Here is a 27,006-nt window from a genome sequence, read left to right on the forward strand (position 1 = left end):
AGCAAGAGAAAGAAAGAGAGAACTTGAAGAGTAGGGGAGGAGCAGAGGTGGAGGGAGAGGGAAAGAATCTCAAGAGATTCCATGCTCAGGGCAGAGCTCAATCCCATGACCCCGAGATCATGACTGAGCTGAAACTGATATTCAGATGCTTAACCATCTGAGCCATCCAGGTGCCCCTAATCGTCAACATGATTTGAAGAGTCTTTATTAAACAGTGATCAGGGGCTGGTTGAAATTCTCACCATAAAATGTAAAATATCTATAACTATTTTTATTTATTACAAATTCACATCTAAGCTTCCTGAAGAGCTATATCATCTATCATATAGATGTATCATAATAGGGATGACTAATTACTTGGCCACCCTCTAAAGCACTGGCTTAACATGAAGTGGTGATTCTAAGAAACAGCTCCCCCCACCTTATAGTTACAACAAAAAGACTTAACTTTTTTTTTGCGCAAAACATTCATTTAATCATGAAATGTAGACAATCAGAGACAGACAGATGTAACGGTATCAAGGAAAAGAGCACACCGAGACTCTTCCACTTTTATTACAGGTTTTGACAATGAGAGCTTCATAAAATCTCATGAAATTCTAGTAGCTATACAATAAACATCTACTTCTGAGTAGGAAACATATGCCACATTACAGCAACCATTTTAACGTGTAAAATAATTCTGAATTCTTACTATAAAAATATTGGCTAAAATATGAAACATCTTTGCAGTAAAACTGATCATGTAACTTAAGATTTCAGAAATGTCTCCTGGGAAAAATGGGAATGTTTCCTTTCGCCAGATAAATTCTCAACAGTGAAGCTTAAGGTGCCATAAATTAGACAAAGCTAGAAAGCAACATCATTTTAGTAGAAAAGAGCAGTATGCAACATGGACTTCCTCCTTGTCGAAGGGACAATCACTTAATGACAATGCCTTATTATAAACACCGGAAAAAGAGAATACATTCTTCAGGAGGAAATAACACCACAAGATAATTCTTATAAACAATTTTCTTCTTGAAGTCTTGAACAGCTTCAGAAGAACATCTTCACAAAATAGGCAGAGGCAATTCACATGACATGAAAGGATTCCTTTATATTATGACACACCCTCCTTAAATAGAAACACATTGTAAAACCCTGATTCTCTTAATCAAACATTTGTTTCCTGCCACACTCAGCTATGAGCTGCGTTTGGATGCAAAGGTTTAACTCGTGCTAATCTGGACAAGCCAAGGCGGAGACTCTGATTTGGAGACTTAACAGACACCCCTGCCAGTGGGCTCCTGTTGCTGTTGCTGCTTCCAGATGTCGCTAAAAGAAAACATATCACCTGATGCTCAGTATGTTTGCAATCTCTTAACAATGATCAACTTATAAAACAGAAGATGCAAAAAATAAAAAAAAAAAAAGCAGGTATGGATTACTGTGGTATACAAGTTCTATCAAGTTATAAACAAGATCAAAAGAATCAACAGTATTAAAGGGCAGAAAGAATACAGTACTGCCTATTTTCAATCATGCTCAAAAAGCAAGATAATGACACCAAAACTTTAAGCACAAAAGCTGAAACAGGTAAGTTGGGAACAACTAATACTGGTCATGAGAAATGAGTGAAGTTATAATTTCTAAAGTAGCAGAAAAATCCAATGCACTTTTGAAAATACTGCAATTCTTACAAATACTTCTTGAATCTATTTTTTCAAATATTAAATTATTGTAAACATGACAAATATTCTTTTTATTTATTTATACTAGTTCATTTAAGTGACATCATACAGTATTTGTCCTTCTCTGACTGGAGGCGGGAGTGGATGGGTGAAATAGATAAGGGGGATAAAGGGTTCAGAGAAACAAACTTCCAGTTATGAAATAAATAAGTCATGGAGAGAAAAAGTCCAGCATAGGGAATATAGTCAATAACAGTGTAACAACATTGCATGGGGACAGGTGGGGACTGTGCTTATCATGGTGAGCACTGAGTAGTGTGTGCAACTGTTGAATCAATATGTGCCTTATATTTCACAAGATGAAAGGTAGTAATTAAAAGACATTAAGTAATCATGCAGTCTCGGACTCTTTTTTTTAATAACGCTTTTTATTTAATATTTCAAGTTTTTATTTAAATTCTAGTAACATATAATGTAATACTAGTCTCAGGAGTAGAATTGAGGGATTCATCACTTACATATAACACCTGGTGCTCCTCGCAACAAATGCCCTCCTTAGTGCCTATCACCCATTATCCCTCCCCCACACCCATCTCCCCTCCAGCAACCTGCAGTTTTTTCTCTATAGTTTAGAGTCTCTTATGGGAGAATACAGAGGGGGAGAAGAACCAGGAGAGACTATGGACTCTGGGAAACAAACTGAGGGTTTTAAAGGGGGCGGGGGTGGGAGGATGGGTGAGCCCAGTGATGGGTACTAAGGAAGGCACAGATTGCATGGAGCACTGGGTGTTATTCGGGCGCAAACAATGAATCATGGGACACTATATCAAAAGCTAATGATGGGGGCGCCTGGGTGGCTCAGTGGCTAAAGCCTCTGCCTTCCGCTCAGGTCATGATCCCAGGGTCATGGGATCGAGCCCCACATCAGGCTCTCTGCTCAGCAGGGAGCCTGCTTCCCTTCCTCTCTGCCTGCTTCTCTGCCTACTTGTGATCTCTGTCTGTCAAATAAATAAATAAAATCTTTATTAAAAAAAAAAAAGCTAATGATGTACTGTATGGTGACTAACATAACACAATTAAAAAAAAAGAAAATATAAATAAAATAATAAATTTAAAAAGAGTCTCTAATGGGTTGCCTTCCTCTCTTTTTTTCCCTCTTCCCCTATGTTCTAATCTTTTGTTTCTTAAATTCCACATATGAGTGAGATCATATGGTATTTGTCTTTGACTTATTTTGCCTAGCATAATACCCTCTAGTTCTCCATCTAAACGGCAAGATTTCATTCTTTTGGATGGTTGAGTAATATTCCATTTTATATATATATATATATATATATATCTTCTTTGTTCATTCATCAGTTGATGGGTATCTGGGCTCTTTCTGTAATTTGGCTATTGTTAATAACGCTGCTATATACATGAGGCAGCAATACAAAAATACTGACTCAGACTGAAATCTGTCTATTAATACCTAGTCATCAGGGGGTGACCACTGTGGACCAATCAAGAAATATAAGTGAAAAGATATGAGTAGATTTGGACTGACTTAGGAGGGAGAGGGGAAAAATGAGGATAGACATAAGACAGGGAGGAAAGTGGACAGACAGGTTCTGACAGAAGATGACACACACTGTGTTTAAGGAAGAAAACCGGTATCAGTTTCCTTAGACTTGAGGGTGCATATGGTTGGGTGAGAGAAAGTGGATACAGGACTACTTAGGAAGCCACAGGTAGTTTGGGCATAAATTGGACAGGGCCTGGACTAGGTTTTTGGTAATTTCAAGGTAAGTGAAGGTCAAAGAATTCTTGAAGAATCAGTGAGACTTGGCTATAGAGCGAAAAAAAAAAAAAACAAAAACAAAGAGAAGTCAAGTCTACAAGGGCATTTGTTAAATGCTGGAAGACCATGTACAGGTCCTGAGGCTTCAGTCAGACTGTGACCAGTGGGTCTTGAGTAAAAAAGATTTGTTACCAAAAATAAATATGAGGAATGTTAAATGTTAACACCCTTTGACACTGTAAATCCACCACTAAAAATTTGTCCTAAGAAAATAATCAAGGATGTGCCTACAGATTTCTAAAAATAAGGATGTTTGTGCTTATTACAAACTTATTTATGATATTGAGAAAATAATAAACAATCTGGATGCTCAGTATAAGGGAATGACATATGATGAATAAATGCAGCAATTAAAAACCTTGATTTTGAAAAGTATGTAATGATATGGTATGACACTTAAAACTAGGGGAAAAAATTGGCCAGTGACAATTTTCCGAGCCCCTGCCCTTGATCAAGAAATATGCCATACCTGGTGGGACCCACTTAGGTTTTCTGCCTTCAGTTGAAGGACTGCGTATTTGTAATGGTTTCCTAGTGGCCTCTGAAGAAAGAGAAACCTTTTTTGGTGAAGGCTGAGATTCTGATTTCACAGCAGCTGGAGCAGAGTCTCTTGAAGTCACGTCTTAAAAAAAAAATAAATAAATAAATAAATAAATAAAATATATACATATATATACACACATATATATGGAACGAGAGAGAGAAAGTAATGAGCACTGGGTGTTATACACAACCAAGTAATCACTGAACTCTACCTTCAAAACCAATAACAGACTCTGTGTTAATTAACTGAATTTAAGTAAAATAAAATTTAAAAAATATAAACATAGAAAAGTTTTGCACAGAGGAAGATTAAATCTAGCATGTAGATATAAAAATTAAGTTACATAAACTTATAAAAATTAAAAAGGCAATATCATAAATTTGGAAAACGCTTACATTCACTGAAAGCCTGAGAATAGTCATCTCTTATGAGCATTTGTGGGCAAGGAAGTATGGTACCCACACCACATACATTACTTTTAACTCTCTGAGCAATTCTGATACAGATATTCCTATCCCCACTATCAGATAAGGGAGAGAGCCTAAGCAATCCGCCTGTAGCCTGGTAGTTGATTAAGTACCTGAGCCAGGATCAGGAATAAGGTCCACCTCCCAAGTCTATACCTGCAGCCAGGACATAACAGGGTCTCCTCAGTATGTGTAAATGAGACGATATATTAGGCTCTAGGGTTACAAAGAGTATAGCTCAGGGATCTTGTTCCCAAGGAACTTAGACTCTAATAGAGTTCAGTCACTAGACTCCAGTAAGAAGGGGAAAAAAAGCAATGAGATGTGTATCGCGCAGTGTGATGAGACAGAAGACGACTCTAGAGGTATGCACAGGAGGAGGGAACCTACAATCTATGTATGTATGTGCATAGGTTTCACAGGTCACGGGGAGGTTGTCTGAGGACAGTTTGAGCCAGATCAAAGCTGCAAAGTAAAGAGAGAGGAAAGTTTTCTAGGCAGAAGGAGAAGAGCATGCAAAGCTGGAGAATGCAGCCGGTTCTAGGAGAGCTGCCGGTTCAGGATGGCTAGATAGAGCGGGAAGGTCAAGGATAGGAAGGTGAGAGACGTACAGGGTGCACATCACTGATGCAGAGTTTTGCACACCAGGGAAGGAGTCTGGTTAGTTACAATCAGGTACTGATTTTTCTCAGGAAAACCTGTGTTCTGAATACATCTCTCTGATGGTAGGGTAAGACAAGCAGACCACTTAGAAGGCTCTTAAGGTACTCTAGGGTAGAAGTGATAAGAGCCTGAACCAGGGGTGAATGGAGGAAAGAACAACAGATTGGAGATCTTCTAAGAATTAGATGGGGGCAGGCGGTGATGGAGACAAAGAAATAATCATGACTTGCAAGTTCCTGTCATGGGCCCATTGCCTGATGGTGTCATTTACCCAGAGAATAAGCACAAGAATGGGACTAGGTTTGGGGCTTTTTTGGGAGGGATGTGCTGGAAATGAAGGCAGGAGGAGAGGTGAAATACAAACTCACTTTTAGATAATGCTTACTATGACATGATTTAAGGGATATCTAAATGCACATGAATACGTAAATTTTCATTATATACTCTTCTTATGTTAACATCTAGTCCCTAGATGAGCACTGTCCAACAGTTTTTCTGCTACGATGGAAATTCTGTGCTGTCCATGTGATAACCACTAGCCACATGTTGTTATTAAGCACTTGAAATAAATGTGGTTAGCAAATCCACGGAAGTGACTTTCAAAGTTTATTTAACTTTAATTAAATCTAATATAGCTGCATTTGGCCAGTGGCTATCATATTGGATAGCACAGCTCTCGAGATTTTCTCTATCAAGGGAAAAACTGTAGCATGTGCCTGAATAAAGACTCTCAAAAGTTACTCAATACCTTATTAGTGGGGCTAGAAATATAATCCTTCTTTGCTGATTCCTAATCCCGTAATTTAGCAGGTAAATTTTACTTCTAATATTACTTATGAAACTTCCTTGTGAAGCAACATGCTTCAAGAAGACTTGAAATGGTAAATTCCAATGTGGAAACTGACATTTTATTTTGAGCTTTTCGTGTGTCTTAGTGAGGAAGCATAAACAAACATCCAAAGAAAATATAAAATATGTTCATGTTGTTAATGACTTTTTCATATCTGTCTGTGGCCGGCAGAAGAATGGCTCCAAACATGTCCATATTGCAAATGCCAGGGCACAGAAACGGGCTTAGCAGATGGCACTGAGTTAAGGATCTTGAGATGGGGAGTTTGTCTTGAATTATCTGGATGGCCCAAAGTACTCACAATGTCCTTGTAAGTCAAAGTGAAAAGCAGGAGAAAGATGGAGAGAATCAGTGATGTGATGTGAGAAAGTCCCTGCCTTTGCTGGTTTGAAGTGAAAGTGGACCATCAGTCAAGAATGCAGGTAGCCTCTAGATGCTACAAAAGGCAGGAAAAGGAAAAGGAATACAGTCCTGCCTATAGCGTGATTTTAGTGCAGTGAGAACCACTCTGAACTTGTGGCCTACAAAATTATACAATAATTTTACAAAATTATAAAATTATAAAATAATTAATTTGTGGTTTTAAGCTACTATGTTTGTGGTAATTTGTTATGGCAGTACTCAGAAACTAATACACTGCTTTCTCTCTAAAACCCTCTGTGCCTAAAATCTAATTTCTCAAAACCAGATGACTTTGTCAATTTAAAAAGACACTAATTGGGGTGCCTGGGTGGCTCAGTTGGTTAAGCCTCTGCCTTTGGCTCAGGTTATGATCTCAGGGTCTTGGGATCGAGCCCCCCCACTGGACTCCCTGCTCATTCTCACTCTCCCTCTGGCCCCCAGCTCGTGCTCTCTCAAATAAATAAAATTAAAAAAAAAAATAAAAAGACATTAATTAGAACCTCACTAATTCAAAATAGAGTGGAGGGAGGAATATGCCTCAATCAGTATTTAGTTGTCATTTCTTAGTAAGTACTCAGCACCATGCTATTTTAGTGAAAGCAGCTCCCACGACAAATAGGGGGAGTCCAAATAATGGAAATTTTAGTTTCAAAGAACTAAGACATAAAAATATATATCAATAAGGAAAGAAAAATCAGGTTAATATACATTATATTTTACAATAATCTATCATATATTATGAATTCAAGAATATCCTGTCTTCTTTTACATAAGAAACAGGTATTCCATGCTCAAGTTGTCATAAATTCCGAGTTTTATTATAAAAATGGTTTCTAACGGAATTTGCTTTGAAAAACCAAAGAAGCCCTTAACATGTGGCAAAAGGGTTCTCAAATCAAATCAAAGGGTTCTCAAATCAAAGAAAGCAAGAAATGAAAATCATGCAAACTTCCCTGTTCATTGTCTGGAAAAAATATGGTCCAGTGGCTAGAGCCTGGGCTCTAAATGGATAAAACTGGGTGCAAATTCCAGCTCCTCAAATAATTATTTGTAAGAATTTCAACAAGTTATTGAACGTGAGCATCAGTTTTCTCACTGTAAAATGCAGGTAACCCTAGCTGTCTAGGGTGGTCGTCAGTGCCACAGGGAGGGGAATTCTAGTTAAGAGCTCCATAGGTAGTGGGGCTCAGAATTCTCATCTGCTTTTCTCCCTTCCCTGCCCCTCCTCCTCCTATGTACCTTAGCTAGAAGTGAACACTGGCAAAAAGTTAAGAAAAAAGGCAGAGAGAAGAAAAACACATTAAGTAAACCAAACATATTTCCTTTATAAAATTAAATATTTTGCACTAAGCTTACCCAAAGTATCACATCTGGATTTAGGCTTCTTCTCTTTTTTCTCAACTGGGGATTTTACCTTCACTTCTTTCTTTTTAATTTCTTTCGCTTTATTTTTTCCCATGGTGAAGTCTTCGTCATCGTCTTCACTCTCACTAAAATCAGAGTCGTCCTCAGACTCTTCACCTAAAACAGAGAATTACATACCGATCTTTGTTCTAAAAAGTGAGGCTTCCATGCGTACCTGAAACTAATGTAACATTGTATGTCAATTCACTTCAATTTGAAAGCAAAGTGAGGTTTCTATTGCCTTGACTTTACTGCCTTTGCACTATAATTCTTGGGCAGCTCGCACTCTGCTGTGCCATGGCAGGACTGAGAGCATGGTTGCCTGGGTTGGAATCCCTCTGCTTACACATGTGTACATGTGTGGCCTCAGATAGTCTGCTCACTTCACTGTGCTTAGGTTTCCTATGTATAAATGAGGACCATCATAAAGGCTACATCAGAGGGTTGTTGTGCAGATTAAATGAGTTAATACAGGTAGAGCGTTTAGAATAACATTTGGCAAACAACAAGGAAAACAGAACTGTTTGTTCTACTATTATCATTATAATTTTCCATCAGTAATCTTTACTTTCAATTTTTCCAATTTAACTTAGTAATTAAGAAGAATGGTAGGGCATAATATTAGCAACTCCTTCAAAACAAGGACCTTGATGGTAATAATAACAGTACACTTTTTAAAATCATATTTTAAATCAACATTCTAGAATAAAAACCCATTGGGAATTGAGAAGAGACTAAACATACCACAACATCTTAACTGATAATCCTATGTATGATTTCATTGGGACACACCTCTCATTTCCCACAAGCTCTTCTCTGTATTATATGGGATGATACAAGCCAGTCAGGTGATAGGTTAACCAGCTACAGCTGCTCTAGAAATCAACATTTTTCACAGAGCTGGAACAAATAATCCTAAAATTTGTATGGAACCAGTAAAGACCTCGAAGAGCCAAAGGAATGTTGAAAAAGAAAACCAAAGTTGGCGGCACCACAATTCCAGACTTAGAGCTAATAAAGAGCTAATAAAGCTCTATTACAAAGCTGTCATCACCAAGACAGTACAGTACTGGCACAAAAACAGACACATAGATCAACGGAACAGAATAGAGAGCCCAGAAATGGACCCTCAATTCTATGGTCAACTAATCTTCAACAAAGCAGGAAAGAATATCCAATGGAAAAAAGACAGTCTCTTCAACAAATAGTGGTGGGAACATTGGACAACCACATGCAGAGGAATGAAACTGGACCATTTTCTTACATCACCTACAAAAATAAACTCAAAATGGATGAAAGACCTAAATGTGAGACAGGAATCCATCAAAATCCTAGAAGAAAAGACACGCAGCAACCTCTGTGACCTTGGCTGCAGTAACTTCTTGCTAGACATATCTCCTAAGGCAACAGGAACAAAAACAAAATTGAACTCTTGGGGCTTCATCAAGATAAAAAGCTTCTACACAACAAAGGAAACAGATGATAAAACCAAAAGACAACCTACATATGGGAGAAGATATTTGCAAATATCTTTTCAGATAAAAGGCTAGTATCCAAGATCTATAAAGAACGTTATTAAACTCGACACTCAAAAAACAAATAATCCAGTCAAGAAATGGGCAGAAGACATGAACAGACATTTCTCCAAAGAAGACATACAAATGGTTAATAAACACATGAAAAAATGTGTTTCACTCATCATCAAGGAAATACAAATCAAAACCACAATGAGATACCACCTCATGCCAGTCAGAATGGCTAAAATTAACAAGTCAGAAACAACAAGTGTTAGCAAGGGCGCAGAGAAAGGGGAACCCTCTTACACTGCTGGTGGGAATGCAAGCTGGTGAGCCACTTTGGTTCTTCTAGAAGCTAAAAACAGAGCTACCCCATGACCCAGCATTGCACTATCCTTTATTCAAAGGATACAAACAGTGATCTGAAGGGGCACCTGCATCTCAATGTTTATGGCAGCAATGTCCACAACAGCAAAACTACAGAAAGAGCCCAGAAGTCCATCGACAGAGGAATTACTCAGTCATCAAAAAATGAAATCTTGCCATTTGCAATGACATGGATGGAACTAGAGGGTATTTGCTAAGCCAAATAAGTCCATCAGAGAAAGACAATTATCATATTTTACTCCTATGTGGAACTTATGAAACAAAACAGAGGATCATTAGGGGAAGGGAGGGAAAAAATAAAACAAGACAAAATCAGAGAGGGAGAAAACCATGAGAGACTCTTAACTCTAAGACAAAACTGAGGTTTTCTGGAGGGGAAGGGGATTGAAAGGATGGGGTATCTGGGTAATGGACATTAAAGAGGGCACATGATGTAATGAGCACTGAAACTAATAATACGGGATATGTTAATTGAATTTAAATAAAATTAAATTAAAAAGAAAAAAGAATATCTGATAGTTAAGCAATGATTCTTCTGTTCTGGGGAAGGCCAGGGGAGGGGAGTCAGAATATCATGTCTTATAAATAATAAATTCTGAATAGTAAGTGTAAGTAAGTAGTAGTACTGTATTTATAAAAACCTCCTTATATTTTCTATATTATAAAACAGTACATACTTATTTCAGGAAATATAGAGCACACCAAAGAAATATCAAGGCAAGGGGTGCCTGGGTGGCTCAGTCATTAAGTGTCTGTCTTCAGCTTAGGTCATGATCCTAGGGTCCTGGGATGGAGCTCCACCTTGGGCTCCCCGCTCACTGGTCTGCTTCTCCCTCTCCCACTCCCCCTGCTTGAGTTCTGTCTCTAGCTAAGTCTCTCCCTGTCAAATAAATAAATAAATCTTAAAAAAAAAAAAAAAGAAATATCAAGGCGAAAGAAAATCTACTCCTAACCTTGCCACTCAGAGATAACCACTGTTATGCTCACCGTATATAATACTTACCTATCTGTAGGAAATAATATTTTATATAAAAAATAATTTACATAAACATTCCCAAGCATATAACAATAGATAATAATAAACTACCGCTCAGACTCAATATTCATCAATTTACTTTCCTACATTTGTTTCATCTCTCTCTTGACTTCTCTTCACCTCCCTGCTCGGAATATGTTAAAACAAATCTGAGACATCAGGTCATTACACTTCTAGATACTTCTGAGTATGTCTCTGAAAAATGGGCTTTTTTTGTGTTGGAGGGGATGTGGAGAAAGGGGAACCCTCTTACACTGTTGGTGGGAATGCAAGTTGGTGCAGCCTCTTTGGAAAACAGTGTGGAAATTCCTCAAGAAATTAAAAATAGAGCTTCCCCATGACCCTGCAATCGCACTACTGGGTATTTACCCCAAAGATAGAGATGTAGTGAAAAGAAGGGCCTTCTGTACCCCAATGTTTATAGCAGCAATGGCCATGGTCACCAAACTGTGGAAAGAACCAAGATGCCCTTCAACGGACGAATGGATAAGGAAGATGTGGTCCATATACGTTATGGAGTATTATGCCTCCATCAGAAAGGATGAATACCCAACTTTTGTATCAACATGGATGGGACTGGAAGAGATTATGCTGAGTGAAATAAGTCAAGCAGAGAGAGTCAATTATCATATGGTTTCACTTATTTGTGGAGCATAACAAATAGCATGGAGGACATGGGGAGTTAGAGGAAATTGAAAGCGAAGGTGAACCATGAGAGACTATGGACTCTGAAAAACAATCTGAGGGGTTTGAAGTGGCGGGGGGTGGGGGTTTGGGGGAACCAGGTGGTGGGTATTAGAGAGGGCACGGATTGCATAGAGCACTGGGTGTGGTGCAAAAATAATGAATACTGTTATGCTGAAAATAAATAAATATATATATATGTATATATATATATATATATATATATAAATGGGCACTTTTTTTTAACACAACAATGTCATTATCATATCTTACAGTATCAACAATAGTTTCTTGGTATCATCTTCTACCCAGTCAATATTAATCACTTTTAAAAAGAGCAGTATCCCTTCCCTTTTCACCCCAATGCCTCTGAGTTGTTGAAGTAACCAGGTCAGATGTCCTACAGAACTTCCAACATTCTGGATTTGTCTGTTTTCTTCCTCATGGTATCACGTAGCTTACTCTGTGAGTAGGAATTTTCTTAAGGCTCAATTAGAATGAGGCTCACCTTATTTTTTTCCTAAGTGATCACTTCATGAGTGATGCTCTGTACTCCATATTGTATCAGTTCACAAAGCACATAACATCTGTCCTACTCTTAGTTGGCTCAGCTGCCCAAACTCTCATTGTGAAGGTCCTCATTAGCCCTCCATTGATGGTCTATGCCTAAATTAACATCTTTATGATCTTCAAATTGCGACTTCCTTATTCTGTCTTTACACACAAATAAAAACTTAAAAACAGGTATAAGAGTAATCAACCCACATATTCTCATAATGATTACTGGGTTACATAGAAGTAGCTGTATAATGCCAGCAGACAACATGGAGGCTGCTAGAAATAGTACTTTGTAAAATCAAATAATTATCTGGAGTTCCGAAAGGATCTAGGTGGGGAGGGCAAGTAGTGGAGTTTCTCCAAAATTTCAAAATACAGACTCTAGGAGGACAAAACTTCCTATATATCCAACAGTATTAGTAGTGCATGTATTCTTTTCTTGGCTTGAGAGGATAAATGGTAGGAGCTGGCTAAACTCCATCAAGCTTTTCTAAAGATGGGGTCCAACTGATCATCATCAGGCAACAAAGAAAGTAGTTTAAATAATTTGGTAGTGGGAAAACAGAGCTCCCAGAATCTCAAGTCATTAACATACCATATTGGCAAATCTGGCAGGCCCAAACAGTGGGGTTATGGATTCTGTGAATCTTCAGATGTCCTTAAGAGAAGTCTTATGCTCTCTCCAAATTTCATTTTTCTTTCTCTACTGAGGGTCACAATGATCCTTCTCTTCTCATCTAATCTGCTGATGAATATTTGAGTTGCTTCCACCTCTTAGCTATCATGAAGAATGTTGCTATAAATATGGGTGTGCAGAAGTCCGAGACCCTGCTTTCAATTCTTTTGGGATACATACCCAGAAGTGGGATTGCTAGATCATATGATAACTTATACTTTTAATTTCTTGAGGAACTGCCATCCTGTTTTTCACAGCGAAAATCCCACTACCAGTGCACAAGGGTTCTGATTTCTCCACATCTTCACCAACACTTGTTATGTTCTGGTTTTTGACATTCTAATGGGTGTGAGATGACAGCTCACTGTGATTTTGATTTGTATTTTCCTAATACAATACAATGCCCGACATTGGGCATCTTTTCATATGCTTTTTGGTTATTTGTGTATTATCTTTAGAGATTTTAACTACTTTTAAAGGCATACAAGCAACTATAAAGTCACTATCCAAATTACAATTTCAATAAAAACTTATTTTTATAGAAGGATTTGAGATATTATCTGAAATTCAAATGCAAATAACACAATTATTTCTCTTTTTGAATCTCTATCATGCCTGAAACATAATCCATATAAACCTGGGACGCCTGGGTGGCTCAGTTGGTTAAGCAGCTGCCTTCGGCTCAGGTCATGATCCCAGCGTCCTGGGATCGAGTCCCACATCGGGCTCCTTGCTCCGCAGGGAGCCTGCTTCTCCCTCTGACTCTGCCTGCCACTCTGCCTGTGCTCGCTCTTGCTCTCTCTCTCTCTCTCTCTGACAAATAAATAAATTAAAAAAAAAAAAAAATCTTTAAACTTGGCCAAAAAGCAAGTGATTTCATTTCCACAGAAAAAGCAAACATTTGAACCATTAGTAAATAATTAAATAATATGAACCATTATTAAAGACAAATTCATTTCACTGGCATGCTAAGTAAGCTTGCAATTCATAACTTTAAACCTGTTTATGGATTGCTCTGACAAGCGTGCATCAGATAACGACAACAACATTCTAGAAGTGCTATGATTATCACCCTGAAAAAGCACTAAAACTGACAGGGGTTATTTTTATCATTTGGGGCTTTTTCGTATTCAGTAACCTTAAGTTGGGAAGCATTCAGCCGTGCTCTCCTATACTGTTTCTCCAGGGTGTTTTTTTCACTGGCTCCTGCTTTCGGATGTTCCACTTATGTCTGTGTTTCTCCAACTAGGACCCCGAGACCGCCTGCTTCGGTATGACCCGGGTCATGTAAAATGGCTCTATACTACCTCCCTCTTCTTCAGGGCTCTTCTATGATGACACTGGATACATTCTACATTTCATTATTGTCTGTGTTCCCTCACTTGAACTCCTTAAGGGAGCTCTGGTTTTTGTTGTTGTTGTTCACTGCTATATTCCTAGTTTCCAGAATATAATGCACAGAACAGATACTCAAAGATTTCAGAATGCAGATGAACAAAATCATTTGCATGTTAAAAATCATTTGCATGAACAAAATCAAGAGCATGTTAAAATCTGTCAAACTATATCACCTGATTTGGCAAAACTTTATGGATTTATTCATTTTAATGAATAATGAATAATGATGTCCTGTCATGGTTACTATGCTTCTCATCTGCCCTAATTTCTGAATGAGTCTGAGACCTGTCACAATAAAATACAGGTTTCATCTCACTTCCACCCCAAAATGTCATGAATTTCCACTACCTACAGAAAAAAGTCTACATGTCTCAGAGTGGGCCTGAGACCCTCCATGATCCTGTGCCCACCTGCCCCTTTAGCCTCTTCTATAACAGTCTCTCCCGCAGGCTCACTGACTTCTTATATGTGTGCTTATCTATGCCACTGTTTATGCTTTTCTGTCAGTCGGGAATGCTATTTTGCCCTGGTATTTTGCCTAAATGCTACTCATTTTTCAAGGCACAACTAAAAGGTCACTTCCACGTAAAGCTTTCTCCCTAAATGGCAGAGCTGAATTTGACTGTCCTGCTTGTTTCTCAAATTTGCACATATCAAACATTTAGCACAGTGCCTCGCATACATTAATGGTCTCTAAGAACTTTTGACTGAATTTCCATAGGCTTAATTTTGAGGTAGGCTGTAACTCACCAGTTGCAGAGTCTGGTTCAGAGTCATTAGCACTGTCGCCATCACTGCCTTCCAAAAGAATCTTCCTCTGTTGTACCACAGCTTTTGATGCTGCTTTTCTTTTCCCTTGAGCACCGTGCAAATCGTCTTCCTCAGTAATCTTATCCAAATCTTCAGGAGAGGTGTAAAAACCAACGGGAAACGTTTTGTCACAAATAATATTGAAAGAACTGCAGGATAGACTTCTACCACATCTATTGTTTTTACGTGCCCTGCTCCGTCCCTCCGCTGCTTCTGAGAGATCACAGAGTCTGACCTGGGTCAATCCCAGTATATCAGTCTCCTGACGAGAGAGTCCAGTTTAAGGATACATGCGAGACTCAACTGAGGAGGCTTTTCCCCAAGAAATGGTAAAAACTGGAGCCCCTTTCTTTCGTGGTCAACAGTTATTGGCTAAAATCCGGGGGTCGTCATGGCCCTCCCCCAGGGAAGAAAAGGCAAATGGGTCTGTAGTAAGAGGGAAGAAAACTACTAAAACACAAAGCAACAAAGGAGAAGAGGAGAAGGGAACCTTGACAAATTTAAAGATCTTGGTTCTAGCTACAGTGGCAGTGTTTAAATAAAAGTCAGAAAAATAGCAATGTTGATAGAAAAAGTAAATATTATTAATATCAAAACTTACCTAAATAATCACTGGCCACACTGCAATTGGAGATATGGGGAGACTTAGTCACTGTTCTGATTCCGCTGCTGCCACATTTTTCAGTGCCTAAAGACAAGGAAGAAGGAAAAAGATACAGATGCACTTTAACCAGCCAAGGAGCAGAAAGAGGAAAATTGGTGCTCTGATGTAAAAGTCCCCAGATACAGAGAAATGATCCAAACTCAGAACACAGTGATTTACCTTGGAAAGGTTAGCATATGGTTAGGAGTTTGGGCTCTGAAAGGAAGACTTAGACTTCTGTTTAAATTCAGGCTCTATCACTTACATTGGCTGTACAACCACGGGAAAGTTGCTTATCCTCTCTAAGACTTAATGTCGTCATCTACAGCATGGAGATAAAAAAAACAGTGTGTGGAATAATTGGATTTATTGTGGGTGATTAAACACCGATCATATGTAGGAATTTTTTACTGTAGTGCCTAGCACATAGGAAACAGTCAATAAATAATAGCCATCATTTCCGCATAGGCAGATACATGCTCTTACTAACGGAACCTCTTCAATCAATGTAATAGCCTTAAAATGATCTAAAGTATTTCAAGAGGACTTTCAGTCATGAAAATTGGTACTATTAAAACCCATTGCTATAAAGTGCATTCATCTATGAGAAGTGGTACTTCCAAGGAAATCCTGCCATGTATTCTACCCTCTCTTACAGAAGAGAGATGAATTTCATTTTCTCAATTTTTGGATATAAGATAATTCTCTTTTTACATTTCTTCAATTTCCTGATTACTAAATGGCTCCCTAATCAACAGATTCTCAATAACTTCCAAATTGGAGGCAATATTGATTTAAACATCTATACCCCTAAATAAGCTAATGAACTAAAAATATCCTCCAGCATAAGTTAAGCCAAACAACTTCATCCAAAAAGCATTTTAACAGTTTGACTATCTTTTCCAGGAATAATGATTTCTGCCTCTCCAGAATATCAATATTGCCATCTGCTGCACAGTTGCCAGAAAAATTGAAGGAGAAAAACCCAAAGAGATCCACAAGTCACACATCTTTTATGTCCACTGAGCTTGCTAACCAAACTAGGATCTTTAACCGTTGTAAAAAATAAAAATTACCACCATCAGGTCATGTTTAACTGATCTGAATTTTGAGAGAAAACAGGCAGATTGTTAGGACTGTATAGACCAATTCATTTGATCAAGAGGTTAAACGTCCACTGTAAACAAAAATGTAACTTGAACACCCAAGCTCATAGTCCATGACCACAAGCTGACAGTGAGTGTTAAGCAAAGATGTGTGTGTGCACAGAGATTTACACATCAGAATAAATAGCCGGATCTAACTGGGCCCTCTACAAATTGCTCCATTTGTTGTCCCAGGCGTTAACATTTTATTCTTTCCTCTGTGAAATGAGAAATGATGACAGAAACATTAAGGTTATAAAGATAAATATATGGAAAATGAAGTTACTTTTATCTTGAGCCTCTTCTACATCAGTGGTGACTGTTGGAAGTTCCTTCACTGATAAAGCTAGTGCGACTTCTAAGTCTCGCTGGTAGAGCTTGTCATCTAAAGCCATCCTAAAGTGGACACACAAATAAAAATGAGTTTTTAAAAACATCAATCTCAACCAAATAGCAAAATCTGCAGTATTCCTGAATTACTATGTAAGAGCTGCCAATCTCACAATAATGTTTTTAAACAGTAATCATAATCATAATTGACAACACTGCTAATATGTAGTAATGTCATATTACATCTAGCACAAAAGACTGAAAAGAGGAACAGCAAGCGCCCTTGTAAGTACTGCTTCCTTTCTGCATAATGTCAGTCCTAACTACCCACTCTAAGCACCTGCTCAACCTAGAATAAAGACTTGGCTCAAAAGTCCACTTAGAAATCTTCCTTTACCTCACTCACACCTCCTTTAGCCAAGTATTATAGCTCTTATATTAAAGAGGTTTTTTTTAAAGATTTTATTTATTTATTTGATAGAGAGATCACAAGTAGACAGAGAGGAAGGCAGAGAAAGAGGGGGAAGCAGGCTCCCCACTGAGAAGAGAGCCCAATGTGGGGCTCCATCCCAGGACCCTGAGATCATGATCTGAGCCAAAGGCAGAAGCTTAACCCACTGAGCCACCCAGGCGTCCCTTAAACTGGTTTTTAACATCTGTTCCTCCCAATCTCAGTTTTAACAACTATGTCACCAAGTACTTACTATGTATGAGGCATGCACTAGATAGAATACTAAAAGTACCCTCAAGGAGTCTGCAATTAATGAGGAGGGTAGGGAAATAAGACATACTAATAATTATCCTATATACGCAGATTATTATATCTCCTATTCAAGGTGGTTCAAAGTGCTACGGTATGTAAGAAAAGAACTCAAAAATTTAAAAAAAAAAAAAGTTACATAAAAAATGAAATACTGAGGGGCGCCTGGGTGGCTCAGTGGGTTAAAGCCTCTGCCTTCAGCTCGGGTCATGATCTCAGGGCCCAGGGATCGAGCCCTGCATCGGGCTCTCTGCTCAGCAGGGAGCCTGCTTCCCCCTCTCTCTCTGCCTGCCTCTCTGCCTACTTGTGATCTCTGTCTGTCAAATAAATAAATAAAATCTTAAAAAAAAAAAAAGATGAAATACTGAGATGTACCTTGAGGAATTTATTATTTTTTTAAAAACAAGTTTTATTAAGATATAATTCACATAGTATAAAACTCACCCTTTTAAAGTATACAATTCAGCAGTTTTTAGTACAGAGTTGAGAAACCATCACTGCTATCTAATTGCAGAGCATTTTCATCACCCCAAAAAGAAACCCTACATCCATTAGCAGTCACTCCCTGCTTAGTCCTCCCCAGCACCTGGCAACCACGAATCTACCTTCTCTTTCTATGGACTCACCTACTCTAGACATTTCACATCAGTGGAATCATACATGTGACTTTTCATGGCTGGCTTCTTTTGCTCAGCATGTTTTCAAGGTTCATCCATGTTGTAGCATATATCAGGACTTATTTTTATTGCTGAATGATATTCCATTGTATGCAGAGACGATATTTTATTTATCCATTCACGAGCTGGTAGACATTTGGATTGCTTCCATTTTCTGGCTATTATGAATAATGCCGTGAATCTTCTTCATGTCCAAGTTTTTGTGTGGGTATGTATATGTTTTCATTCCTCCTGGGTATATACTTTGGCCGGGTTATAAAATAACTCTGTATTTGGCTGCACAATTTTATATTCCCAGCAACAATGTGTGAGAGTTCCCATTTCTCCACACCCTCTTTAAAAGTGGTTTCCATCTGTGTTTTTGATTATGGGTGCGGAGTACTGTCTCACCACAGTTTTGATTTGCTCTTCCCCAATGGCTAAGAAAGTCAGTCATCTTTCATGTGCTTATTAGCCATTTGTAGAACTTCTTTGGAAAAATGTCTACTCAAATCCTTTGCCCATTTTGTAAATTGGGTTATTAGTCTTTTTACTGTTGAGTTGTAAGAGTTCTATATATATTCTGAATACAAATCCCCCATCAATTATATGACTGGAAAATATTCTCGTCCATTTGTAGGTTATTTTTTTCACTGTATTTAAAATGTAGTACAAGAGGACGCCTGGGTGGCTCAGTTGGTTAAGTGGCTGCCTTCGGCTCAGGTCATCATCCCAGTGTCCTGGGATCGAGTCCCACATCAGGCTCCTTGTTCAGCGGGGAGCCTGCTTCTCTCTCTGTCTCTGCCTGCCTGTGCACGCTTTCTCTCTCTCTGACAAATAAATAAATAAAATCTTAAAAAAAAAAATGTAGTACAAGCAGCTCAAAAACAAAAATGAATTTTAAAAAAGAAAAAAGAAAAAGAACGTGGAGTAAATTTCTCTTTGTTAATCAACTTTTCTCACACTTGCAGCAGTGAACCATATCATGCCCTACCTTCCATTTGTTAATACTCCCCTTCAGCCCATCTCTTCTCCATTCTACAGGTGTGGGGCCTCTCGGTACTTGCTTCCATCATTTTCTTTTCTCTTTTGGTACTAACTAGTGGAAATCCAGAATTCATCTACAAACTATAGGAACTTCTCAGCGCTGGACAACTCTCAACAATATAAAGAGAAAATATCTTCTATCTACAGAAAAATACATTGTTTAATTTTTATAAAATTATCCTTACAAATGTAATTTTTAACAAAGTACCTTTATAAGACTTGAGGACTTTAGAGACAGGTACAGAGTCCTACCGAAGTAAGCTGTAACTCCTAAGCGTTGTAATTATGATTGTCTTAATACTTAAATGAGCATTTCCTTACATGTTTGTGAATTTCTAAGGCAGAAAGTCAGAAGGGGATGAATGTTACATCCCTGTTCTCCTACACCCACTAAATAAAATAATACCTAGGCCTCTGCTCAAGTAATAATTTAAACCAAGAGTTTGAATCTGTCTCTCTCTTATATGAACATATCTAATATATATTTACTCTATGTCTTACCTCTCACCTTTTTTTAGGTGTTTTCTCTTGTAGTGGGACATCTTCTTTCTGGAGATTCTTCAGCTTAGGTTTCCTTGTTTCTAGTTTCAACTCCTTTGGTGTTGTTCTGGGTTTCTTATTTAAAGGTGCAGTTGCAGAAACAAAGTCATCTATTTATGTGTGAATCAAAAATAAACGTCTATGAAATTGCTTCTCATAAGTAAGAAATAAAAACATTTTCTGAGCAGTTGAAATTCATTACAGTGTGCATTCAAGTTTTAAACATTAAGAAACTTGTTTAATTGCCACAACGTAAAAAGTATTGTTGGCATATTATTTACTTTTATTATCACTCATGCTTTTCAACTTTGCTTTAGTGGCATTTATTTTTAAATTACCAGTCTAGCAAAAACTGATAAAGTTTCAGTGACACTCAACATAAAATTGTTGCTATAGCTTTTATACTCATGCGTGACACACGTGTGCATAGCCTCTGACACATGTAGTCTTAATTGCAGCATTAGTATTAATACGTGTTGTCTCTTTCAAGCTTCCCCAAGTAGGAATATGATAACTTGTGGCTTGCCCCCCACCTCCACTATGTCTAGAACACAACTGGCAATTTATAAAAATCTACTGACCTATTGATGACAGTAATAAAAAGCTACAAGTTAGAGTCTCTACTATTTTCTTCCAAGTCTTAGACACACTTATAGTCGAGCCCAAAGCAAAAAAACAGGTTCCTTCAAATCTCAGGATTACTAAAACATTTGACTCACAGAAAGCTCTGGTGGTCTGAATAATGCAAAACCTACTTCGAAGTATAATGTAATCTAACTGAACGTTTCTCACACTTTCTGACCAAAATTCTCTTAATAGCAGAGACAAAAAAATATGTCAAAATCGCATATAGAGTATAGCTTATTCCTAACCTTTCTTCCAGGTCTTTTTTTTTTATTCCAAGTTTTTATTTACCCTGTTAGTTAACATACAGTGTAATATTAATTCTTTTTTTTTAAAGATTTTATTCATGTGACGCCTGGGTGGCTCAGTTGGTTAAGCAGCTGCCTTCGGCTCAGGTCATGATCCCAGCGTCCTAGGATCAAGTCCCACATTGGGCTCCTTGCTCAGCAGGAAGACTGCTTCTCCCTCTGCCTCTGCCTGCCACTCTGTCTGCCTCTGCTCACTCTCTCTGACAAAAAAAAAAAAAAAAAAAAAATGTTTTAAAGATTTTATTTATTTGACAGACAGAGATCACAAGTAGGCAGAGAGAGAGGCGGAAGCAGGCTCCCCACTGAGCAGAGAGCCCAATGCGGGGCTCGATCTCAGGACCCTGGGATAATGACCTGAGCCAAAGGCAGAGGCTTTAACCCACTGAGCCACCCAGGCGCCCCCAGTGTAATATTAATTTATTAGAATTTAGCGATTCAACACTTATAACCAACACCCAGCACTCATCACAAGTGGTGCCCTCCTTAATCCCCATCACCTATTTCCCCCATCTTCCACCCACCCCTACTCTGGTAACTATCGGTTTGTTCTCTATAATTAATAGTGTATTTCTTGGTTTGACTCTCTTCCCCATTGCCCCCTGACATTTTCATCTGTTTTGTTTCTTAAATTCCACATATGAGTGAGATCATACAGTATTTGTCTTTCTCTCACTTATTTAACTTAACTCTATCCATGTCGTTGCATATTAGTAAGATTTCATTCTTCTTTATGGCTGAAAAATATATGACCCAGCAATTGCACTAGTAGGTATTTACCCAAAGGCTACAAAAAAATACTAATTCAAAGAGATACATGCAGCCCAATGTTTATAGCAGCATTATTTTTTGAAATTTAATTTTAATTTTCAGTGTTCCATAATTTATTGTTTATGCACCACACCCAGTGTTCCATGCAATACGTGCCCTCCTTAATACCCACCACTGGGCTCACCCAAACCCCCACCTCCTTCCCTCTAAAACCCTCAGTTTGTTTCTCAGAGTCCACAGTCTCTCATGGTTTGTCTCCCCCTCCGATTTCCCCCAACTCACTTCTCCTCTCCATCTCCCAATATCCTCCCATATTATTCCTTATGATCCTCAAGTAAGTGAAACCATATGATAATTGACTCTCTGCTTATTTCACTCAGCATAATCTCTTCCAGTCCCGTCCATGCAAAAGCTGGGTATTCATCCTTTCTGGCGGAGGCATAATACTCCATAGTATATATGGACCACATCTTCTTTATCCATTTGTCTGTTGAAGGGCATCTTGATTCTTTCCACAGTTTGATGACTGTGGCCATTGCTGCTATGAACACGGGGGTATACAAGATGGCCCTTCTTTTCACTACATCTGTACCTTTGGGGTAAATACTGCTATGAACATTGGGGTACAGATGGCCCTCCTTTTCACCACATCTACCTTTGGGGTAAATACCTAGTAGTGCAATTCCAGGGTCATAGGGTAGCTTTATTTTTAATTTCTTAAGGAATCTCTACACTGTTTTCCAAAGTGGCTGCACCAACTTGCATTCCCACCAACAGTGTAAGAGGGTTCCCCTTTCTCCACATCCTCTCCAACACTTGTTTACTGTCTTGTTAGTTTTGGCCATTCTGTGTAAGGTATCTCAATGTGGTTTTGATTTGAATCTCACTGATGGCTAGAGATGAACATTTTTTCATGTGTCTGTTAGCCATTTGTATGTCTTCTTTGGAGAAGTGTTTGTTCATGTCTTCTGCCCACTTTTTGACATGATTATCTGTTTTGTGTGTGTTGAATTTGAGGAGTTCTTTATAGATCTTGGATATCAGCCTTTTGCAGTGTCATTTGCGAATATCTTCTCCCATTCCGTAGGTTGCCTCTTTGTTTTGTTGATTGTTTCCTTTGCTGTGCTGAAGCTTTTAATCTTAAAGTCCCAAAAGTTCATTTTCACTTTTGTTTCCTTTGCCTTTGGAGACATGTCTCGAAAGAAGTTGCTGTGGCCGATGTCGAAGAGGTTACTGCCTATGTTCTCCTCTAGGATTTTGGTAAGATTCCTGCCTCACATTGAGGTCTTTTATCCATTTCAAGTTTATCTCTGTGTGTGGTTGTAAAAGAATGGTCGAGTTTCATTCTTCTATACATAGCTGTCCATTTTCCCAGCCTCATTCATTGAAGAGACTGTCTTTTTTCCACTGGATATTTTTTCCTGCTTTGTCAAAAGATTATTTGACCACAGAATTGCAGGTCCATATCTGGGCTCTCTACTCTGTTCCACTGGTCTATGTGCCTGTTTTTGTGCCAGTACCATGCTGTCTTGGTAATCACAGCTTTGTAGTAAAGCTTGAAATCAGGCAACATGATGTCCCCAGTTCTGTTTTTCTTTTTCAACATTTCCTTAGCAATTCAGGGTCTCTTCTGGTTCCATACAAATTTTAGGATTGTTTTTCCAAGTCTTTGAAAAATGCCGGTAGAATTTTGATCAGGATGGCATTGAAAGTACAGATTGCTCTAGGCAGTATGGACATTTTCACAATGTTTATTCTTCTGATCCATGAGCATGGAGTGCTCTTCCATCTTTTTGTGTCTTTTTCAATTTCTTTCATGAGTGTTTTGTAGTTCCTCGAGTACAGATCCTTTACCTCTTTGGTTAGGTTTATTCCCAGGTATCTTATGGTTCTTGGTAGCAGCATTATTTACAATAGCCAAATTATGGAAAGAGCCTGAATGTCCACTGACTGATGAATAGATAAAGAATATGTCATATATAAGATTTTATTTATTGTACCATTAATGGGGATTTCACATTATATTCTGTAACACATTTGTGTTTTAATAGACAATGTGTTTCTTCTTAGGGAAAGGGACAAGAGGAGACAAACCCCACTATGAGAAACATGAACCTAGAATAGCCTACATCTAAAAAGCCATCTCACCTGGCCCTGTTCATTTATCACTTACCTATATAATTCTTGTCAGTGTAATTATCAGCATAATCATCCCAAATGCTTAGAACATCATTTTTACAGCCCTAACTCATATACACCTGGACAATATGTTCAATGTTAGAGTTCTATGTTATATAAATTCTGAGAAAATAAATTTCCAAATTTTTAAAGCAAAAATATGAACCTCCACTTACCATCGCTGTCAGAATTCTCAAACTGTGAGTAATTGATTGGTTTCTTATGCCTATGACCAAGAGAGAAATTTAATTACACAAATGCCAATTTCCCACCTCCAATCTTTAAGACCACTGAGTAAAGGAAAATGTGTTTTGACTCTCTTAAGAATACTTAAACTTGAAACACGAGTTAGATTTTACAGTGGAACTTAGCATTAGCTGAAATAATTACAACTATACTTGATATATCTGATAAGGAAAATATGTATTCAGATAACCATCAAAGTGAAAACAATATCATTAACACAATTTACATATTGTTTAATTGCTGTGGGGCACTTATAAGTTCCTGTTACATATATGCTTTAACAGTGCATTCTGTCTCCTTATTAGATTATAAACTTGACACTGAAAGCTATTGTCTCTCTTTTTAAAATCTCCCCACAATACTAAATAATGTTCTTTATGCACTGGACACTGAAACAATGGTGAGTGACTTGTACCTGCCACCTGAAACAAATCTTTCTACTACTTTAGAGAGCCATTAGAAGAAAGTGATATTCAAAGTGGAAAAAAATGAACTCACTTTCTTCCCCCTTCCCCTAGGCACTAAATAAAACAGCATTGTGGTTTTCTTGTCTATCTTCTGCCAAATACAACTGTGAATAACCTAGTAGGCCAGTTCTTTCAAACAAAATGGTGTTCTATGAAAAAAGAGGTCAGTTCAGCTCCCAACTCAGTCTCACAAGTGCTTTCCCTGAAGACAACCACTATAGAAGTAGCTTATGTTGTGCATATGTAACTGTGTCACTCTCCTACTCTTTGAAGTTAAAGAATTTGAAAGCTGAATAAAATACGAAAACCCCTTTAGTAACTCTGAAGACTGAATAATAGTAAAATATAATAAAACCTCTTAACAAAAGAAGTACGCTCAACAGTTGAGCTATAATATGAGAATTCTTACTGTTTCATCAAACACGGTCTTAAGTGAAACTGGCATTTTCTCTCTCTCTCTCTCTTTTTTTTTTTTTGTACTCTGAATGTGCAGCAGTAATGAATACAAAGATATTTGTGCCACTGTCTTAATTTGTGCTGAGGCTCCAGCAGTTATGCCACCACTGCAGTCCAGATGATAGAATGATGAATAAAGCGAGCAATGTCTTGGGATTACTATGAAAATAGTTTTGACCTCATGGACCTCCTTACAGGGTTTCAGAGAACACTAGGGGTCTGTAGACAGTACTTTGACAACTGCTATTCCAGACAAGAGGGTTATGTCTTCGCTATTTGGGTGTTTAAATCCATTTCAGACTTCATGAGCTCAAAAATGGAACTCCTGATCCCCCACACTCAAAGCTGTTCCATTTCCTAGTCTTCCCTACCTTGATTAGTACAAGGATCATCCATTCAAGTAGCTCAGGCCAAAAATACTGTGAAATCATCTTTGATTCTTTTTTCCCCTTACCTCTACATTCACTTCACCAACAAGTTCTGTCAGCAATATTTCCAAAATATATCCCAAATTTATCTGCCCCATTCCATGTCCACTGGTAATACCCTACTCCAAACCACTATCCAATGATATGATGGTTTCCCTGTCCCCATTGTCGTCACCCCATCTTCCATTTTTCTCCAAAAGGATCCAGTGAATTTTATAAAGCCAAAATTAGATTTCCTTGTTCTACTTAAAACTCTCCATTGGCTTCCCATTCTACATAGAATAAAATCTAAACTCCTTTCTAGAGCCTACAAGGTCCTACCTACTCTGGCCCCTACCTATTTCTCTGACCTAATCTACAATTCTCTCCACTGCTTGCTAATGCTACAGCTTTAGGGGCCACACTAGCTGGACTCTCCCAGATTTTCACTGGCTAGCCCATTCTCATCATTCATGTCTCGGATCATGTATTATCTCTGCAGAGAGGTGCATCCTAACTACACTATTTAAAATGAGTTTTTCCTGCTCACTCTCCATCACTTTGCGGTATTGATTTGTGGTCCCCTAACCTGACCCCTTGACTGGAATGTAACCTCCCACAATCAGTACAGTATACCAGTAAACTCTGAATGAGTGTCTGACTCTAGGCCTCCATAGCACTCCGCTGTGGTTAAGAAGGGGAATAGTTTCAAACAGTATAATGGAAAGTACAGAGAAAGAGGATCTAGAGCCAGAAGATTTAGGTTTGAGTGTTACCCTGCCACTCACTAGCTGTGACTCAGCTAAATTGTCCTTTAAGCCTAGGAGTTTAAATCGATAAAAACGAATTGCAGTGATGAAAAAATGAAAAAACACGCAAGCAGGACCTAGGTGAAATGTAAAGTGCTGTTCCAACGTTAACATAACCAGGGCTTATTTGAATGGATGGGTAAAAGAATCCGCAATAGCTGCGAAGGGAGGCAAAGAGAAGGAAAAAGTTAGCATGCTAGGATACTTCTACGGATTGGGGGACTCTCAGTGGACACTGGCAGCTTCCCAGAAACCGTCCATCCCAGCCCACTGTCGCTACCCGCCGTTCTATTTGGCCCTTTCCCCTCAATCATGTGTAGACGAAGTTGCTTACAGCGTCCTCCTGCTTTTTCTCCCCATCGCCGCCGCTGTCACGAAATACTCACCTCACAGGCCGCACCATGGCCCCCTCCTAGGCTGAAAATTCGCAGCTTTCAAGTTCTTGTTGGCAACAGCGGCGGTTTCAATTCCCGCCCAAAACCAGACACAGAAGCTCTCCGCCCCCTGCCACCAGCCCTCCAATGATTACCAGCCATTCTTGCAGCTGCGCATGCGCTCTGAGAAGAGCTGCTTGCTCTCGTCGTTCCCAAGGCATTGCCCTTCCGCATCCGGTCTACCAAAGCCCAGTTTGTGCTTTGTCCTTGCACTTTCGCCACGACAGTGGATTTCCTTAGAAATCAGTAGAAATACAGTAAAAATACACATTCTTACGT

At 38.5% G+C, this 27,006-nt stretch overlaps 1 protein-coding gene across 3 annotated transcripts; it reads right to left on the minus strand.

Annotated features, from left to right (window-relative positions):
• Window positions 1-448: 448 nt before the first annotated feature.
• On the minus strand, window positions 449-26,865 carry RAD51AP1 (RAD51 associated protein 1). 3 transcript variants are annotated; one of them, XM_032349065.1, is made up of 9 exons: window positions 26,680-26,865; window positions 24,085-24,134; window positions 19,999-20,140; window positions 16,984-17,093; window positions 15,511-15,597; window positions 14,850-14,999; window positions 7,796-7,960; window positions 3,983-4,135; window positions 449-1,317 (listed from the first exon to the last, which is right to left on the minus strand). In XM_032349065.1, the coding sequence occupies exons 1-9, from the start codon at window positions 26,694-26,696 to the stop codon at window positions 1,181-1,183; spliced, it is 1,011 nt and encodes a 336-aa protein (XP_032204956.1). In that variant the 5' UTR covers window positions 26,697-26,865; the 3' UTR covers window positions 449-1,180. The 3 variants fall into 3 exon arrangements, with proteins under 3 accessions (XP_032204956.1, XP_032204957.1, XP_032204958.1); XM_032349066.1 differs by lacking the exon at window positions 3,983-4,135; XM_032349067.1 differs by lacking the exons at window positions 24,085-24,134; window positions 26,680-26,865 and having other exon boundaries at window positions 19,992-20,133.
• Window positions 26,866-27,006: the final 141 nt, after the last annotated feature.

Source organism: Mustela erminea, chromosome 6 (genome assembly GCF_009829155.1).
Source record: "Mustela erminea isolate mMusErm1 chromosome 6, mMusErm1.Pri, whole genome shotgun sequence".
NCBI lineage: Eukaryota > Metazoa > Chordata > Mammalia > Carnivora > Mustelidae > Mustela > Mustela erminea.